Source organism: Penaeus japonicus, unplaced genomic scaffold (genome assembly GCF_977035675.1).
Source record: "Penaeus japonicus unplaced genomic scaffold, GWHDUDI00000001_assembly GWHDUDI00000024, whole genome shotgun sequence".
NCBI lineage: Eukaryota > Metazoa > Arthropoda > Malacostraca > Decapoda > Penaeidae > Penaeus > Penaeus japonicus.
Genome location: NW_028234426.1, coordinates 5,051,876 through 5,071,721, shown reverse-complemented (window position 1 = coordinate 5,071,721; position 19,846 = coordinate 5,051,876). Strand labels below are relative to the sequence as shown.

At 43.4% G+C, this 19,846-nt stretch overlaps 1 protein-coding gene across 1 annotated transcript in view; it reads right to left on the bottom strand.

The window, feature by feature from the left end:
* Cht10 (Chitinase 10) overlaps positions 1 to 19,846 on the bottom strand; it is an 88,164-nt gene that overhangs the window by 17,741 nt on the left and 50,577 nt on the right. The window contains exons 2-26 of the mRNA XM_086551085.1: positions 17,756 to 17,948; positions 17,058 to 17,217; positions 16,457 to 16,636; positions 15,529 to 15,660; positions 14,921 to 15,089; positions 14,257 to 14,433; positions 13,270 to 13,473; positions 12,760 to 12,880; positions 12,178 to 12,463; positions 11,777 to 11,959; positions 11,388 to 11,628; positions 10,624 to 10,737; positions 10,218 to 10,385; positions 9,661 to 9,795; positions 8,902 to 9,006; positions 8,434 to 8,616; positions 8,055 to 8,187; positions 7,569 to 7,710; positions 7,008 to 7,216; positions 6,596 to 6,813; positions 6,132 to 6,470; positions 3,924 to 4,383; positions 3,600 to 3,709; positions 2,195 to 2,698; positions 1,164 to 1,391 (exon numbers count right to left, since the gene is read on the bottom strand). Of these exons, the coding sequence (XP_086407211.1) occupies positions 1,164 to 1,391; positions 2,195 to 2,698; positions 3,600 to 3,709; positions 3,924 to 4,383; positions 6,132 to 6,470; positions 6,596 to 6,813; positions 7,008 to 7,216; positions 7,569 to 7,710; positions 8,055 to 8,187; positions 8,434 to 8,616; positions 8,902 to 9,006; positions 9,661 to 9,795; positions 10,218 to 10,385; positions 10,624 to 10,737; positions 11,388 to 11,628; positions 11,777 to 11,959; positions 12,178 to 12,463; positions 12,760 to 12,880; positions 13,270 to 13,473; positions 14,257 to 14,433; positions 14,921 to 15,089; positions 15,529 to 15,660; positions 16,457 to 16,636; positions 17,058 to 17,217; positions 17,756 to 17,934 (5,080 nt within the window). The 5' untranslated portion in view covers positions 17,935 to 17,948. The remainder of the gene's footprint in view (positions 1 to 1,163; positions 1,392 to 2,194; positions 2,699 to 3,599; positions 3,710 to 3,923; positions 4,384 to 6,131; positions 6,471 to 6,595; positions 6,814 to 7,007; positions 7,217 to 7,568; positions 7,711 to 8,054; positions 8,188 to 8,433; positions 8,617 to 8,901; positions 9,007 to 9,660; positions 9,796 to 10,217; positions 10,386 to 10,623; positions 10,738 to 11,387; positions 11,629 to 11,776; positions 11,960 to 12,177; positions 12,464 to 12,759; positions 12,881 to 13,269; positions 13,474 to 14,256; positions 14,434 to 14,920; positions 15,090 to 15,528; positions 15,661 to 16,456; positions 16,637 to 17,057; positions 17,218 to 17,755; positions 17,949 to 19,846) is intronic.

The window sequence follows — 19,846 nt, the reverse complement described above, 5'->3', positions numbered from 1 at the left end:
CTGTTTAGTGTGATTGTGTAACCTCTGTATTCTAGATAAGACAGGGCGTAGACGGCAGACACAAGACAGACATGGTAATCAGAGGACAAACAAACACAGCACCTTACCACTTTCTCACCAAGCACCGCTAACACCTTTTTATAACTTGCACTTACGGTTTAATATACAGTATGCTGATGTATGTTTTTTTTTTTGTTTTTTTTTTGGTTTACATTTTCCCGTATTCTAAAAGCTCAGTACTTCTGCAACGTAAGGAGATATTGCACATATAAAGCTTTTTTTCAGATACTTGCGCAAATAGCATTTCATTCAAAGATCATAGACGGAGTACTTCAAGCTTTTGATCTACGGAGCTCATCTATTCATAAGCTTTAAAACGAAAATATAGGAAAAAATGCATATTCTTTGTACACGACATAAGCCTACAAGCTGGGGGGTATATAAGAGCGTTTATACAGTACATTGCTGGAGGGAAGGGGTATCTTTTAAGGGGAGAGGTGTTTAAGGGGAGAGGCTACAGGCTGCGGAATATTTTAGGGAAGAGGGAGACATACAACGAAGCGCCAGATGGGAAAGGAAGCCCTGTTTCCGAAGCGTCGTGAAATGAAACGGATCTCGTTTCGAATCTTTGAAGTCTTGAGACGTGATTTGTAAAAGATGATTAGGTTTCTAGGGGATGTGTGATGCTTAATGCTTATTTATTTTATTATGCTTATTTTGTATCTTATTTTAAAGATGATCTTTATTTTGTATCAGTATATCCATACTGTTTTGAATTTTGTAGGACTTCTGAGTCAAAACTTTTATAAGTGGGGTCAAATGAAGTAAAATTCTATATCTAAAAACTAGTTTTTTTCTTATCGAGAAGAAAAGATTCAAATTATAGACTGTCAACGCTTCGCATCACTTTAACAGGAGAAAAATTGCTGGTTCGAAGCATCAAAGGGGAAGGAAAAGCCAGTTCGAAGCTTCAAGGGAAAAAAAAAAAGTTCGAAGCCTCTAAAAAAAAGGGGGTGGTTGCTGGTGAAACCCTTTATAAAAAAAATAAATAACGAAAGCATCCAAGAATACACAAGTGAAGTCCGCAATCAAAAGCGAAATGCCAAGGGAATAACAGCCAGTCCTGCGGGAGAACCAAACGGCGGAGGCGCAGCAGCGACTACCTTCAGAGGCTGGCGTGAGAGTAACGCCCGCGCACTGGGGAACGTTGGAGCGGAAGTCGCAAACGGCCTGCTCATTGTTCCACACGAGGCCGCCCGTGCAGTGACGCACGACTAGCTCCCCGGCAGCGCACCGGACCATAGCGGTACACTGGGGGCCCGCATAGGCTGCTCCCTCCATGGTACAGGTTGATTTCTTGAACATGTCGGGCCCGCGGGTGGTGGCTGTACCTGCGGGGCTACAGTGCTTACGAAGGGCGTCTTGGAGTGGGTACGGGAGGGTTTTTTTTTTTTTAAGGGAAGGGCCCTTTTGAGTGGGAGGAGGGATTTGGGTATTGTGGGGGAGGGGGAGGGGGAGAGCGGCTGTTGGAGGGAGTTTGGTTGGAGGAATAGATTATGTAGTTACTGGGACGAAGAGAGGGATTAACCTCTGGGACTCTTAGTTTATACTAAATGATCCATTTGCATTTTTTTCCCTTTCCTTCTTCCTTGATCAGCCTAAATGATCTAATTTCCCCTCTTACTAGTCAAGCGTTCTAGTCGATCTATTCTAAGTAGTCTATAAGTATGCCCAAAATGCGTAAAGCTCATAATAATGTGATTTGGTCACCAATTTCAACCTAAATATAAATACACTCTTATCTATGGACGTCTATGATAACGGGCGATTATCTTAATCTACATGGCTTCTTGTTGGTAACTTCGCTTCATAATTCTGAATATATATCGCTCAATAAGTATATATGTGTATATGGCTACTTGTATCTATTCGATTTGTTTACAACTAAACTACGCTTCTCAATGGAAGAGAAAATGATCCCGACGTTTGAATTAAGGACAAATCCATTTATGAATATCAAAACCTTCTTCTTCATCTGATGTAAAAAAATAAATAAATAAATAAATAAATAAATAAAAAATAAAAAAGAGAAATATATTCTTTGTAACTGAGAAACAATGTTTTCCAAATGCCGGTCGGTCAAGTCGACTGAAAAGGTTCGGAAGGCTTATTATCACCATCATCCTATACTCACTCTTACAACGGGCCCTCTGAGGCCAGTCGCAGATTTTGAGCCTGTTGTTCCAGTGGAGGCCGGGGGCGCACGAGAGCACCACCCAGTCGCCGTTGAGGCACTGTCGGAAGCTGCTGCAGTCGCCTGGCACTCCCGACGTCTGGCCCTGGTCGCAGGATTCTTCGCCGGACTCTTCTGGCGACGGCGGCGAAGGTCGAGCAGCTGGGCGGGTAGTGGTGGTGGAAGATGATAAGAAGGTGGAGCGGGTGGACTGCCACCAGGGTGTGTTGGTAGGACGTGTAGGACGTGTGGAAGGTTGTGTGGGTTGCCACCAGGGCCTGGTAGTGGGACGAGGGGTGGTAGGACGTGTGGAAGGTTGTGTGGGTTGCCACCAAGGCCTGGTAGTGGGACGAGTGGTAGGGCGTATGGTAGGACGTGTGGTAGGACGTGCTGTGGACCACCAGGGCGCTGTGGTGGTGGTCGAGGGGGGTAAGAAAGGAGTGGTAGGAATGTTCGCCGGCCCGCCTACAGGAGGGAGAGAGAGGGAAAGGGGTCATGCTTCATGCTGGTACATCTCACCTCAGTGGTTCACATTACTGTTGGTGTCTTCGAGTTATATTTTGCTTGTTTTAAAAATATTTAGATTACTCATTTGTCAGTTATTTCATGTGGTATTTGGATTAGATTATTAAACTAAAGATGCCTATTACTTATTACTTAAGTATTGTAACATGCTGTATAAGAGTGCTACATGTGATGAAGCACGTAGTTCAGCGTCACATACACGTGAATGTAATACCATTTAACATGCGATTAATTAGTCTTTCTGTAATGAGGTCATGCGGAAAGGTGGTTAGTGTTGAACTATGTTCTATGAAGTTATAAAGCGTTTTGAATCACGAATAATCACAATTTACGTCTGAAGTTGATACTGAGATAAAGGAATACAGTTGACATGATTTTCTATCTCTATTTTGGAGGATTTTATCCTTTACGAAACAAAAATTGAATCTATGGAAGTTTGATCCGACTTTATAACTTCAAAGATTTATCCCCTGAATCGGAAATTCAAAAATGCAGATTAAGAGAAAGAGAACACCAAAGGTAAATACCCGAAGATATATGTTTGATTTTTTTTTTAACTTTAAGCATGCGGAAAGAAACGCTACGAAAACACAATCCAGAAAGTATATCATGCTGACTACATTCCCCAAACTGCCAGTAAGGGATATGTTTATGTAGGGAATTGCGCTTTATGTTTTACTGTTGGTTTAAACCAGCCGAACGTTATTGCATTTATATCAAAATAAGCATATCTATTGCACATTTTATCACGTCTAAAAAAGCGAAGATCTTTCAAGAATAAAAGCTGCGCATTTGTTATTAATTCAAAGCGTGAAGCGAGGGGGATAGAACTAGGACTTACTGGGCTGTTTTCCGCACTTGGCATTTTGTGGCCAGTCGCAGATCTTCTTCTGTTGGTTCCAGTGCAATCCTGGGGCACAACGGGCTTCTTCGAGCACACCGTTGCTACATCTGATGGTTACGGATGAAATATCACGTGTTAATTGATGGTTAGATATAGGAACTCTTGTTTATGAGTTGCTGTTTAAACCCCAAACAATCTGGTGCTGTGTGGTTATGTTTGCTTATGATATAATGTTTAATATGTTTATCATTATGTAATGATGTAATTATGTAATTCTCGATGGTTATTATTATATCTTATATGATTTTGGAGTGACCTTACCTTAGGAAGAACCCGCAGTCTCCCGCTTTAGGATGGTACTCCCCGGCTCTACAAGGTTCACCTGGGTTCTTGCCACCTCCAGGAGTGGGAGGTTTGGGCTTTGAGGTCGTCGTGGTGTAAATGGGGCGCCTCGTGGTCGTCGGCGGGCGTCGGGTAGTAGTGGTGGTTGAGGTCGTGGTTCTGGTAATCGGGATTCGAGCAGTGGAGGTCGTGGTTGGGGGTTGCCACCACCAGGTCGTCGTTCTCGGGGTCGTGGTGGTCGAGGGTTTGACCCACCAGGGTGAGGTGGTGCGAGGGGTTGTTTGCGTGGTGGTGGTGGTGGTGCGTGTGGTGGTAGTTGGTCGTGGTCTCGGGGTCGTGGGAGTCCAAGGTGTCTGCCACGACGGGGTAGACCTCGTGGTAGAGCCAGAAGTGAGGTTGAACTTTCCCCAGGTCGATTCCGTCACTTTGCCTTCGATGGCTGTGTCGGGAGGGAAAAAAACGTGTTATTCCGGTACTGTGGTAGACTTATTGTTACATTATCACTTTTAATCTATGGTGACTTGATTATATGTTCCCCCCCTTTTTTTTACTGATTTCGCTGAATATTAGTTTCTAGACATCTGTGGTACCGAAGGGGTACTGGCAGATCCCCTGTAGGCTCTACATGACAGACAAGAGTCATAACTTTTAGACAGCGAACTCATTTTATGTAATACAAGAGTATATTCAAATGCATATTCTTAATAGTATATTGAAACCGTAAAAGCTAACCATCACAAAACACATAACCATTTCAACACGACAACAAAGCATTAGGTAATACGAATGAGAACAGATGGACGAACAAAGACAAATAACATGCATACACATATAACAAAAACAGATACATGCATAAGTATATTCAGACAAACACAGTCAACAATACATATATTGCGAATTAACGTTATCATTTGATGCATGAAGCATTTATAGTGGCAGACGATATTTCAGTTAAGATTGAAAACAAAAATTCCCATGCGATTTGTTAGACCACGAGAAGAATCTCATCCGTTAAGATCAGCCAATAAAAAAACAAAACAAAACAATTACAAATAAATGAAAAAGTATATGCATATACATACATACATATATATATATATATATGTATATATATATATACACATATATATATATATATACATATATGTATATATATGTATATATATACATATATATACATATATAAATATATATATATATATATATATATATATATATATATATATATATATATATATATATATATATATATATATATATACATACATATAATTCATATGGCTATCCAATCAAAACAAATAATGAATCGAACGCCCATTAGCCCAGTCACCTTCCCCACTCCATTTCGCGCCCAGACGCTCCATCCGCGGGGTCAACATTGCTTATGTTTATGAAATTGGACAATCACATAAAGCATTAGTTAGACATATCCTTTTTGAAGCATTAGTGATGCATTCGGTAACTTTGAACTTACTGTCTGTCGTAGGAAGAGTCCAGGAACGTCAGCAGGGATAGAAGATACTCATGAATGGATAATCTTATTGCATTTAGTTCATGCAAATTGCGACTGAAAGTCCTATGATTCACGCATATTTCAAGAGATCTTTCATTTATGATTATTTATGAGATTTGTTTTCCCTTGGAGTGGTATTTTGTAATAATTGTTTCGTAGATATTAACTGTAATAATCTTTAATTGATGTAAGAATGTATTGTTAAGTAATTTTTGTATCAATTTTTGTTTCATAACTGCGTGAACTTTTTTTCTGTTTTGTGATTTTGCGTGTGGTTTACTTCGAAAGTTTGATGTTATCTCTTAGGGACCTTGTTATTGGGAGATCTCGTGTTCTCGTGTTCTCGTGTTCGTATATTGTTTGAGTTCGTATGAGACTTGTTGGCGTTTCTGGCGTTTGCATATTACATATTTTATCCGATGTTAGAAAGTGGTTTGGCTTTGAAAAATTACACTGTATCTTCTGGCGCGTTTTGATGTTGTTTAGTCGACTTTGTTTCTCGGGTGATTTGTCGCATATGGCTTACGGTAGTTGTATGTGTCAAAGAAATCTCAAAACCGTAATCGTGGGTGCGTGGCATCGGTGGGCGTGGTTTTGTCTCGGTGGGCGTGTTGTCCCGTGTGTGTGAGAGACGAGGGTCACGCCAGAGCGTCTACCCTGCGGGCGGTACTCACCTGAGGCATAGGTAGTAGTTCGCGTGGGCGTCGGAGGAGTGGTGTCCACGGACGGCCTCGTGCAGTCGCCCCCGGGTCTGGGCGGCGGGTAGGGCACGGATCGCAGGACTCGGTTGATGGCACGAAGCAGCGGCATGGGCTCGCGGCAGCAGTCGTTCAGGGCGTCGTCGAAGCTGAGGTCCCACACCATGGCGCCGCCGTAGCCGCTGCTGAGGATGTGGTTGGCTTTCCTGGTGACGGAGGCGGGGTCCTCGTAGCTGTACCACTGGTCGCCCTTGTGAGCGAATGGCCCGATGGCACCCGTCGCGTCCACGACCTTGCTCCAGCCTGGGGTGCGGACTGCAAGAGGACACGGAACCGTTAGACTCTCGCCCTGGCAGGAATAGCGACCAATCCCCCCCCCCCCCATCCGACCCAAATATTCAAACATCCCTCATCTCATCCCGCTTCCAACCCGTACTTACCAATCTTACAAATTTCGAAGTAGGCCATCATGCCCCTCTGGCGGGTGACGGGTCCGGCGTCCCCGTTGGTGGACACAGGGGCGCGGAGGCCGTTCTGCGCCGGGTTGGACAGCGTGAAGGTCTGGCCGTAGAAGGGGATGCCCATCACCAGCTTCCTCGGGTCGGCTCCCCTCTCCACCCAGTGCTTCATGGAGTAGTCCGTGTTTTGGGAGGCAAACCTTTGGGAATGGATGGTTAGATGTCTTAATGTTGTATCTTTAATGATAGATATATTAATTCATTAAGCTATGATACTAATAGAAGTCTTAATGTTATAGATAATGATAGATATGACAATTCATGACGTTAAAATACGGATGCTAATAATGAGAGTCACGCTCATAATCCCTTCGAGTCGCGCCCCGCAACTCACCTATCGCCGTCGCGGTACTTGAGCGGCGAAACGTGCCCGGTCTCCTTCTCCCAAGCGCCGTGGAAGTCGTAGGTCATGACGTTGATGAAGTCCAGGTAGCGAGAGAGGGTCGGGACGTCGTAGGACCTGTCGATCGTGTTCCGAGCGGGGGAGACGGCGGCGGAGAGGATAAGCGGCGGGGAGACTTGGGCGAAGGACGTTTTCAGCTCCTGGAGGGACGGGCGAAGGAGGTGGGGGTTGAGAAGCGTGTTTGGAGATGGTGAGGAGGTAGGATGCTGGGTTGGGACTTATTCGTTATGCGGAGGAGTGAAGGGGAATGCAGCATGACAAGTACGATGACTGAGGTGTATGCGCATTGATACAAGTACTGCCATGGACATGTATGTAGATAGGCAGATGAATAAAAAAAAAAAACAAACCATAGATACGGATTCTGATATCAAAAAAAGAAAAAAAGAAAAAGAAAGAAAAAAAAAAAAACGAGAGGAAATAATTACACCAATCCCTTAACCCCTCGCCTCCCCTTCCCTCTAAAAAAGAAATTGACTTCGAAAAAGTTACCTTTATCAGACTAGAAAAGCCAGACACATCCGAGGCGGGTCCCTTAGAACAGTCCATCTGCCAGCACTTCGGGTACATCCAGCCAAAGTCCAGGCCATCAAACCGATATGCTTTCAGGACCATCGTTGTGTGTTCGACGAAACTGAAGAACGAGTGAATTAGATTTACTTGTAAGTTTATTATTAGATTTTCTTTTTGTAATTAAACCTTAAAGACGCGAACTGAAGAACGAATGAATTAGATTTACTTGTGATTTTGTTATTAGATTTTCTTTTTGTAACGAAAGCTTAAAGACGCAAACAAGAACGATCACCACTTTGGTCATTTTCGTCACTTTTATTAATCTGATCTTGTTTATTGACCTATAGATTCGTATCTTATTTACAGTATTTATACCATTCATTCGTACATCATTTCTCTCTTTTTCCTTTAAATCAGACTTTTAACAAGACAAGACGAACCCCCCAAACAAACAAACAAACTTACTTAGCCCTCGCCTTCGGACTGTTCACGAGACGCGAGTATTTGTCCCCGACGGAGTCCACCCACCCGCCCAGAGCCAGCATCACCTTGACATTGGGTGCCTCTCTCCTCAGGTCTAAGATACGCTGATAGAATTCTGAGGAAGAGATAAATGTTAGATTAGAACGGTGATGATTATGGTGATGATATCAATTATTGCAGTGATAATGAGGTTATTACTAGTGCTAGCAATGGCGATATATATATTTTTTCTCATTGTTGTAAAGATGGATCTTATACATCATGCACTTCCGACAGTCGGAAATACATGACCCCCCCCCCCCCCAAAAAAAAAAAAAAAAAAAAAAAAAAATCTCTCTCCGGAGAAACCAAAAATACTCACTATAATCGAAGTCCAGATAGGGATCGAGCGACCGCATGATGAGTTCAGAACCATCCAACATAGCGTAGGCGTATATCACGTGCGTACAGAGGGTTGGGTCTACGAATTCTGGAGCGAAGTTATGTGGTGCTGGGCGGTAGTAGGCCCAGCTGGTGAAATAACACACCACTCTGTTCTCTGCGCCTGGAGGGAGTCGTGAGATGGATGTAAGGTGGATGGTTAACTTCGTGAATGTATATAATTGAATTAGAAAAAGAAAGAAAGAAAGAATGAATGTGAGGTTGATGTTTTAATTTCATGAATCACATAGGATGGATAAGGGTCGTGGGTTAGATATTAATATTCATGTATAACATAAAATGAATGAAGATTATATCGGAAGAAATAGTTCTCGAAGGATTAAGAATATAGCAAAACTAAGAACCCTATTAGAAAAAAATAAAAATATGCTAAAGGTATAAAACTGACCTGCCCTCTGAGCCATCTTGAGTGTGATCTCGTTCTCGTCAGAACCTTCAATCATCACGGATTGTCCAGGTAAACAGAACTTCTGGTCGGGTTCTGTGCACACTCCTGAAAGAGAAAGAGCAAAGGGATGTTAATAAAAATCAGAAGAGGGAGAAGGAGGAGGAGGAGGAGGAGGAAGAAGAAAAAAAAAATGAAAGGGAACTAGACGTCAAATTCAAATTTACACAAATGCTCTAAACTACTAGGCTGTTTTTTCTCACAAAAGCACAAAGCCAAGATTTTTTTTTGTCCTTCGCTGTGGTAGTGCACTGAATATATATCTTCTGTAATGATGTGATGGTTTGGTTGTATGTATTATCGCATTTTCCGGACAAATTTTGGGAGTCTGTATGAACGCGACGACCAGATCTGTTCATATGTTCAATGAAGTTGGTTGTATTGTATCTTTTACCAGAGGTCACTGTATGATAATATGTCTAGTTTATGAGGTTACTGTTATTCGTAGAACAACTGTTGTGCTTCATGTTACGCCGTGTGATACACTGACGTATATTTCTCGTGTATATTCGTTCGTTTCTTGTTCTGTTTAAGTTCCGTATTTATTCCATAGTGTAATGCTCGTGTGGTCTTCCTGATGTCAACCCATAGTTTCCTAGCCGATCTGTGTTCTCTCTGTTCACTGTTCTTTGCGAAAAAAATTTCCCCCTGTGGTGTTTTGTTTTGCGAATAAACCATAGATTTCCATTCCCGATGAATTACCTGTCTTGGGATGGAAGAAAAGTCCATGCTGGCAGTAATACTTCGACGCCACGCCATTCCTACACCACGTGAACATGCGACAGTCGTACTCATCACTGTATAAACCATCTTTCTTACACTCGAAGGCTTTCCTTTCTGTTGGTCACCCCAGAGGAGAGAGGGCGTGAGGTGAAAGTTTTTTTTTTTAGAGGTGAGACAGGGAGTCTTGGCCCCTTTTAGAGACATTATGAGAAGGCCTTTATGGTTTGAGGGAACGGGAAAATCAAGGAGGGATTGAATTCAAGAACATTACATAAGCTACATGTTGAAAAATAGGAACAGCAGTGATGTAAAGTATAGTGCTATTGTAAGAATAGTTCTGAAAATGCTTATTGCTATGGGACATGCAAAATTGCAAACGGGAAATACTGATGCACAGTTCAGTGCAAAGAAAATGAAACTCACGAAGAATCTACAGACTATAATAAAGAAAAAAAAAAGAAACATAAACCTTAGATCAAGAAATAAAAAAACTACAACAAAAAGAAAAATTACGAAATTACGAAAAGTGAACTCACTTAGAGGCGACGACGCTTCGCCGCACTTGACGTGACGAGGCCAGTTACAGAGGCGTCGGAGGGTATCGAACACGAGGCCCTCGGGACATACGAACTTGTAGGCCAGGAGGGACGAGTCGCAAAGGAAATATACGGCGCAGTCGTCGGCTGACCTGAAGAAGCCGGGTCCTACGAAGGAAGTGGGGATGCAGGCGATATTGAAGGATTTTTGGAGTGGAGTGAAAAAAAAAGCTGTTCTTTCTGGGTCATGCATGCGAGTGAAAGGGGTTCGAGTCCATTTACATCAACTTGTTATACTGCATTGTTGCATCTTACGTAGGAAGTTGTATATAAACGACAGAAAGAAATATATCAGGATTATGTATCAACACGTTCCTCGGAAAATATCTAATAACGCAGCAGTTACCTGGACAGGTGAAGTTAGGTGCCGGCGTCGCTTCCGTGGGCGTGAGAGTGGTCGGAGGTAACGTTGTCATGTCCTCTGTGTCGGAAGGCGATTGAGTCGCAGATTGTTCTGGCACTGGTGGGGGGTTAACGCTCTGTTAGGGGGGCTAAGGGAAGCCGAGAGGAGACCGTGTATGTGTTTCGAGATATGCGAGTGTCGGAGACGGTGAGGAAGGAGGGAGAGGGCGGAGGACCATGCCGGAGTGTGTTCGAAATTAGTCACGGAGGAATCCACAGGAGATGCTGAGGCCTCCGGAGAGGGACTTTTCCGAGCACACATACTCGCTGTTGCTCGCTCGTGCACACACGCATACACACGCAGAACCGCACTTGTTTGGTAAACACAAAGGCAAGGAATGACTTACATTGCCTCATAATTTGACAAGGGAAAAAAAAGCATGCAAGCGGTGTGGGGAAGATCTAAGAGGAAAGAAATATATACAAAACAGGAAGAGAGGAAAGCCGAAGCTGATGCGGGAACATCATCGACAAAAGGCAGAAGGAGAGAGCGAGGTAAACTAAAGTTGACACTTGCAACGGTATTCTTCACAAAACACATGAACTCACACAAAGATGTTAGACACTTATGATCAACCTTTTTCCTACACTGGTTATGAGATCTGACAGGATAAAGATAGTAAAGTGATAGCGGGCCTGAAGTGCGACAGAGCAACAAGTCTATGAGGCATACTAGACAACACATGAGGGGAAAAAGGGGAATCATACTCGTTTCCTCAACAGTTGTAGCAGCTGTGGTGACTTTCGTGGTGGCGGGCGTCGCGGGTGGAGCCTCCGTCGCGGGGCTGACCGGGATGGCGCCAGGGATGCTGGGCAGGGCCTTGAGACCGAGACCGCGACGCATGGAGGTCATTAGAGGCCACTTGTCGCCGCACACGCCCAAGTAGTCGTCCAGGTCGATGGCCCACACCATGGCACCGCCAAGGCCTTCGGACTTGACCAGCTCCATCTGCAATTGCACGGCTGTCAGAGCCTGTCCCTCTGATCATGTACAAGAAACGGAACCTACAACAAAGTCTCGTGGATAACTAAAAGCGTATTTTTATTATTATTATTATTTTCTTTTTTTTGTATGAGTGCGCTTGAACAGGACTCGCCTTCTTGGTGACGTAATCCACGTCGTCCCATCCGATCCACTGGTCTCCCTTGCTCATGTAAGGTCCTCCGACTGCGTCCTGCTTCATGTCCCAGCCGCCATTGCGCATCTCCTGACACACTTCGTAGTACGCGAGGAAGCCTCTCTCCTGAGTGTACTGCCCTTCGTTGCCTCCTGACTTGGCCTGCGGAGGGTTATCAAGACATTGAGACACTGATTATCAATTCTTATATAGCTTGTGGTATACGGATTTCCATGCTACTACGGATCGAGACTAACATATTGCTTATGAATGCTTTTATAGTTCGTTATATAAAGATTTTACTTTTCACAACTATTCTCGACCCAAGCCACTGATTATGCTAAGCGATTCAACAGGTCAAGAGCGCCCGCGCTACCCACCCGTGCCCCGGGCTGAGTGTCGGACGAGGCGAGGGTGAAGGTGCGGCCATAGAACGGAATGCCCAACAGGAGCTTCTCCTTCGGGGCGCCCTTCTCAGCCCAGTAGGCGATGCCGTCCTTCGTGTTCAGGGCCTTGTATGCCCAGCTGTCGGAGGGGCGGGCTGAGATGGGGGCGTGGTGGTCAGCCTTGCCGTCCCAGGGTCCACGCAGGTCGTAGGTCATGATGTTGATGAAGTCGAGGTGTTGGGCGAGGCGAGGGACGTCGTAACCTTCGTTCACGCGGAACCTGGGAGGGTTTGAGGTCAATCGCGGTGAGTAATGGCCGTAGACTTTCGACCGAGGTTGTTTATTTAGTGAAGGTCAGTGGGAATGAATAATGCTTGTATAAATACGAATGTTCAATGGTAATGCATGAAGATTCGTTTTCGGGCGAGTTTTTGTAAGTAGAAAGATCAGTGATTCGAAGATCACGACGACTGAATACGTCATCCAAATCAGTGAGAATCTTCCCATTACAACAGCAACAAAACTTGCAACAACAAATAAACTCTTTCTCGTCATTACTATCACTCCAAGACTTACTTTGCAGGAGACACAGCGGCAGAAAGGATCCAGCCGTGAGGTCGGAAAGCCGTGGCAAGTTCTTCAACAAGGTCAGCGAAGTTGGCCTTATCAGACCAACGACCTCCGCGGTCACTGGCGCCTGTGGTCAGGTGAGGAAGGAAGGGTTAGGCTTCAGATCCTTTGTGATGTGACTATGTCTAAATTAGAGGCGTTGTTGTATTTGCTGGTTTTATATATTCTTTATGGAGAGGAACTACAATGAATGTGTTTATTTAAAGAAAGAGGAAATGAAAGGGGAATATTGATAATGCTGATAGCAATGCCAATGCCGATAATGTTAATAATTAACGATAATTGTAATGAGGATCATGATAATAATTGATAACGATAATAACAATAACGATAATAACGATAACAACACTAACAATACCAACAGAAACAACAACAACAACACCGACAATAACAAACAACCAACACCAAAACCCCCACAAACCCCAACAACAAGAACAACAACAAAGCCACACGTACCAGGATACTCCCAATCCAAATCGAGCCCATCGAAGTTATGCTCCTGCAGGAAGCTCACAACGGACGCCACAAACTTCTCCCTCCTCTGCTTGCTCGAGGCCATCTCCGAGTACTTCTTGCCTCCTTCGTTCCAGCCTCCGATGGCTATCATCACCTTCAGCGCCGGGTTCTGGCTCTTCAGACCCACGGCGGCCTTGTACGCGCCTGGGGGAGGTGGTGGGTGGTGGTGGTGAGAAGGAAAATGGGGAAGGTGGTGGTGGTTGTGGTGGGGGTGGTGGGGGTGGTGGTGGTGGTGGTTAGGAAAATGGGGAAGATGGGGGGGGGGGGGGGTTGTGTTGGTGGTTGGGAAAATGGGGAAGGATGGTGGTGGTGATTGTGGTGATGATGGTGGTGGTGGTTAGGAAAATGGGGAAGGTGGTGGTGGTGATTGTGGTGATGATGGTGGTGGTGGTTAGGAAAATGGGGAAGGTGGTGGTGGTGGTTGTGGTGGTTGTGGGGGTGATGGTTGGGAAAATGAGGAAGATGGTGGTGATGATGGTGGTGGTGGTTAGGAAAATGGGGAAGGTTATGGTGGTGGTGGTTGTGGGGGTGATGGTTGGGAAAATGAGAAGGATGGTGGTGGTTGTGGTGATGATGGTGGTTGTGGTTGGGAAAATGAGGAAGATGGTGGTGATGATGGTGGTGGTGGTTAGGAAAATGAGAAGTTTGATGGTGGTGATAGTGGTGGTGATGATGGTGATCTTGGTTGAATTAATTAGGGTTTATGTTTATTTTTAAAAAGTTTATTAACATAACGTCAGAATCCAAGAAAAAAAGAAAAGATAACAATAATACAAATCATAAATCCCAAACAAAAAGAAAAGAATAGAAAAAAATATATATATTGTATAACTATATCTCAGCTACCAAAAAAATGAAGTAAACCAAAATTCAAAGGACAAAAAAAAAAAAAAAAAAAAAAGGTATCATAGGCCTATCAATCCGTACCTTTCACGATGTCCGTTTCCTCATCTAAGGCTTGGATCGTGTATTCATTAGCCTTGAGTCCTGCGAAGGAGTAGATGACGTGGGTGCAGGAGAAGGGGTCGATGTCCGTCACCGTAAAGTCGAAAGGAGCGGGTCTGTACACGGACCAGCCACCGAAGTAACACACGAGCTTGTAGTCTGGGGCGAGAAAGGGTTAAACGAATGAGTGAATTGCCTTTTTTATTTATCTATTTTTTTATTTATGTATTTATTTATTCATTATTGTTATTATTATTGTCATTATTTTTTTTATTTTTTTGGAGGGGGTCTTGTTTGAAAGAGGGTTTTGTTTTGCAAATTGATTTGTTGTTACAGATATGTAGGTGTATATATTGATTCATCGACGTATACACATATATATATACACACACACACGCACACGCACACGGATACGCACACACCCATAAACACGCGCCCAAACACACATTCACTCATCCACATGCACGCACGCACACACACACACATATAAATTCTCTCTCTCTCTCTCTCTCTCTATCTATCTATCTCTCTCTCTCTCTCTCTCTCTCTCTCTCTCTCTCCTCCCTCTCTCTCACATTTATATTTATATTAATGATATAAATCATATAAATGATATAATCCAGTGTCTTTCCCATGCTACACGTACCTGATTTTTGGCTCCTGATGTCATTGTAGTATTTCCACAGGTCCGCGCCTGCCAGGGAACTGAACGTGTCCACGAAGGAAGTAGGACCTCCTACTTCTACGACATCGTCCTTGAGTAAGTCTTGGCCAAGGAGGGTCTCGGACCAAGGACCGAAGGGGCGACTGTTGAGCTGCATGGGAAGTAATGTTGCAATTATCAAGATGCAGTTGTTTTTATTTAGTTTCTGTGGTTAAGTATTTATATGTCTGGCTGCTGCATTTGACTGACTCTCTGGCTCTTTATTTATCTATTGATCTGTCTATCTAGTTATCTATCTATCTATCTAGCTGTCCATTTATCTGGTAGTCCGTCTACCTACTATTCTATCTATAAAGTTATCCATTTAGGTACCATGGTATAAGGCAAATCAAGAAATAAAGAGATAAACAAGAAGATGATTTTCACGTTCTCCAAAACAATCCTAAAAAGAAAAAGAAAAGAAAAAAAAACGAAAAAGAAAACGAAAAAAAAAAAAAACGCGAAAGATCAACACAGACACAAAGAGAACCATAACAAAGCACACGTAAAACAAACAAACAAACAAACAAAAAAAAGAACGATGTCCTTACCTGTGGCTGCACGGGATTAGCCTCCTCTGGATCCTGTGTTTGGGTCCTCAAAGGAGGAGACTCAACAGCGGCCCTGTATCCTGCCCAGCCATACATATCCAGTGGGGTTTCGATCACATACGCGTTCATGCCCTGTTGAAGGAGGGGGTCGTTTTTGTTATTGGTTGTTATGTTGTGAGGGTCGTTACTCGATCATCACTGGTCGAAAAGGTCGTTTACGTTGTTTAGTTGGTATTATTGGTTGTTATGTGGGTTGTGGTTGTTATATGGTCGTTATTATTGGTTGTTATGTGGGTTGTGGTCGTTATATGGTCGTTATTATTGGTTGTTATGTGGGTTGTGGTCGTTATTATTAGTTATTATGTGGGTTGTGGTCGTAATATGGTCGTTATTATTGGTTGTTATGTGGGTTGGGGTCGTTATGTGGTCGTTATTATTGGTTGTTATGTGGGTTGTGGTCGTAATATGGTCGTTATTATTGGTTGTTATGTGGGTTGTGGTCGTTATATGGTCGTTATTGTTGGTTGTTATGTGGGTTGTGGGGGTCGTTATTGGTCTATATTGAAGGTCTTTTGTTTTCGTGTGGTCGTTATGTGGTCGTTATTAGAGGTTGTTTATTTTGCGTGGTCGTTTGTTGTTATGTGAGTATTGAGAGTCGTTATTTTCGCAGTTTTTATGTTGCAGATGTTGCGTTTGTTAATGGTGATGATGCTTGCAATACCGTGTTTAAGTACGGATGCTTATGTTTGTGTACGTGTATGTACGTTATATATGCGTGTATGTATGCATTTCGACCTGTATATATGTATATTTGTGTATCTATGTATGTATACACACATGTAAGCATTACACATTTTTATATACAGATAAGTATACATATCTATGGATATATTTATATATGTATGTAGCCTCTATCTCTCTTCCTCACCTCATCCTCGAAGCCTCCCGAGTAAGGGGACGGGAAGTGCGGGTAGGACTCGACGTCGCCGCGGGAGAAGACGAGGTCGTCCTCGGACTCGTAGTCGGCCATGTAGACGTCGGCCTCGATGGGAATGTGCTCTACGGCGCCACGGAGGAACTCGGGGTCCTCCTCGAACGCCACGCGGTTCTGTGGATGTACGTTAGTCAGATGTGGAGTGATTGGGATTGGACAGCTTCTTTTTCTTCTGGCGTTTCTCTCTCTTTCTCTCTCTCTTTCTCTCTCTCTCTCTCTCTCTCTCTCTCTCTCTCTCTCTCTCTCTCTCTCTATATATATATATATATATATATATATATATATATATATATATACATATATATGTATATATATATGTATATATGCATATATATATATATCTCCTTCATCCTCTCCCTCTCCCTCCCTCTCTCCCCTTTCCCCTCCCTCTCCCTCATCATCTCACATATCATACCTCTCATATCTTACCAACCATTAATTACAAAAAAAAAAAAAAAAAAAAAAAACACGAATTAACAATAACAAAAATATCCCAATCACCATCATCAACAACAACAACAACAAAAACACTCACCTTGTAGATGGTCGACGTAACATCATCTTGTCCCGGGAAAGCTTCGATGTGACCTCTGCTGAAGGGAGGCGCAGGGGCTTCGAGCCTTTGGGCGACGGGTAGTTGGTATGTGATGGGATTCTGACCCTTGTGGCGTATGTTGACCTCAGATGGAGTGTATCTGTGAGAAAGAGAGAGAGATTGGTCGTTAGTGCCCCACTATTTTTTTTTTATCTTTCTTTCCTTTTTGAAAATTTATGCGTGTCTGGATGTGTGTTGAAATGTAGGTACGTATCTATCTATCTATCTCTCTATCTATATATCCATCTATCTATCTATATACACACATCTAAATCTATATATCTATCTATCTGTCGATCCGTATATCTACAACTATTTCTTTCTATATCTGCCTATATCTGTCTATATTCATATTAACCTATATCTATATCTAGACACATCTATCTCTATATCAACATCTATTTATATCTACATTCACATCTATCTGTCTACATCTATTTGTCTATATCTATCTATCTACATCTATATTCATATCTATCTACCAATACATAAATGACCATCTATGCTTATCGATTTATCTCAACCTTAATAATTACACACATCTATCTACACACACACACACACACACACACACACACACGAGAGGACCCCCCGAAAACGTGTCCCTTTTCGCCCCGTGGAAAAGGCCTACTCCTCACCTGTACGAGTAAAGGACGTGCTCCAAGAAATTCTGCCGCTGACTGGCCGGTCCGTAGAGGCTGGGTAGTTCGGGGCCGTAGACATGGACGGGTACGGGCACGATACGGTGACCGCTGGGCAACGCCGGCTCCAGCGACGCCGCGTTCACCGCCGTCGCCACCAGCAACAGCAACATCATTTTGCAACAACCTCCTGCAAGGTGGAAATAAAGGGGAGGTTAAGATGGGTGGTGGTGTTTATTCTCTTAGTCTTTGGTGGAGAGGGTGAAGATGGGAAGAGTGATATGATGATATGCATGAACGCACGAACGCAAGCACACACACAGACACACACACACACACACACACACACACACACACACACACAAACAAACAGCACACAAACACGAACGTACACAGCACACACATACACGTGCTTTATTTATCACCCATAAAAGGCACAGACCTTTAGATATACATTACATATAACAAACCGTCCACTCATTAACGAACCATTAATTCATTCGGCACAAGTTGAAGAGCCTCATTCCACGCGCCACACCCATCCTGTCATGGGCTCGACGCAAGCCATTAGTAACAAAGTTCAGCTCTAAACCTTAAGGCGGAATGACGTAGTAGTATTTCTATTTTTCTCTCTTTCTTTTTTTCTTTGACCGATCTCTATCTCGCCTGTTATTTGTCTGATTAGTTCCGCTTCGTTCCGATGCATCAACGGGCAATGACAGAAAACGGATTCTTTGCGCTAGATATTGTAGGGGATAACTGAAATAAATTCAGTTTCATTTGTGATTATTTTCTTGAAAAGAACTGATTGTTGTTTAAATTTAGTTGTAGGCGAGAATAAGAATTGTGTATTAGTAATATTTGTCTGCTATTTGCCTGATTAGTTGAGCTTTGCGCCGATTGCATATAAAAGGCAGTGACAGAAAACCCGCACTCGAGATTATAGGGGATAACTAAAATAAATTTTAAAGTTTTATCCGTGATTTTAATTTTGAAAATAAAATTGATTGCTGTTAAATATACTTGTAGGGGATGATGAAAATGAATTAGTAGTAATAGTAGTTTTCAAGACCGATCTCTAGCTCGTCTGTTATTTGTCTGATTAGTTCCACTTCGTGCCGATGCATCAAAGGGCAATGACAGAAAATGGAGCCTTTGCACTGGAGATTTTAGAGGGATAACTAAAATGAATTAAAAGTTTCATCTGTAATTCTCATTTCGAAAGAAAAGAACTGATTGCTGTTAAAATTAGTTACAGGCAATGATGAAATTAGCAACAATGATTTTCAGGGAGTGTCTCTACACTAATGTCTTTATCACATATACAGTTACGAATGCACACGAGTAAAAATAATAAATTTACGTCGAAAAACAAGTGAAGACAAAACATGCAATGGAAAATAGCTTTGTAATTACACACTTAGGGTGTTCGGTTACGGTGTTTGATCTTATCAAGATTTCTGCTTCACTGAAAATCGGATGAGAAAATCACTGCAAATTGGCTTTTCTCCATTTAAAACCGAATTTGTTTTTTGTGGTTGGAAATTGTGCGTGTGTGTGAGTGTGTGTGTGTGTGTATGTGTGTGTGTGTGCGTGCGTTCATGCGTATATGTGTGCATGTAATCGTCTGTCATGCGATTTTCTCTTTTGATTTATATTCAGTCCTATCCCCCTTTAGCGGCAATGTCCAATGCCCACACCAACGCAACCCCTTACTGGGTTCAAACCACGCCCATCCCCTTGCCTCCGCCACCTTCTATCTCCCCCCCCCTCTCCTCCCTTTTACATTCCCATCTCCACAACCTTTCCACTTCCCTTTCCACCTTCATCCCCCTTCCCTCCCTCCTCCTTCCCCTCCATCTCCCCTCCTCCTTCCCCTCCCCTCCGATCTGCAGCATCTCCGCCCCCCCCATTCCCCCACCTGCGCTACCCCCCCCTCCCCCCTCTCCCCTCCGCCACCTGCGCCATCTTGGGTCGTCGGACCACCAGAGGGGCGCAAGAGAAGGTCGTTGAACTGGAGTCGTCCTGGCCTGGAATTCTAAGGTGGGGAGTCAAGTACAGGCCCCTCCCCTTTGCTTCTGGGGTAGG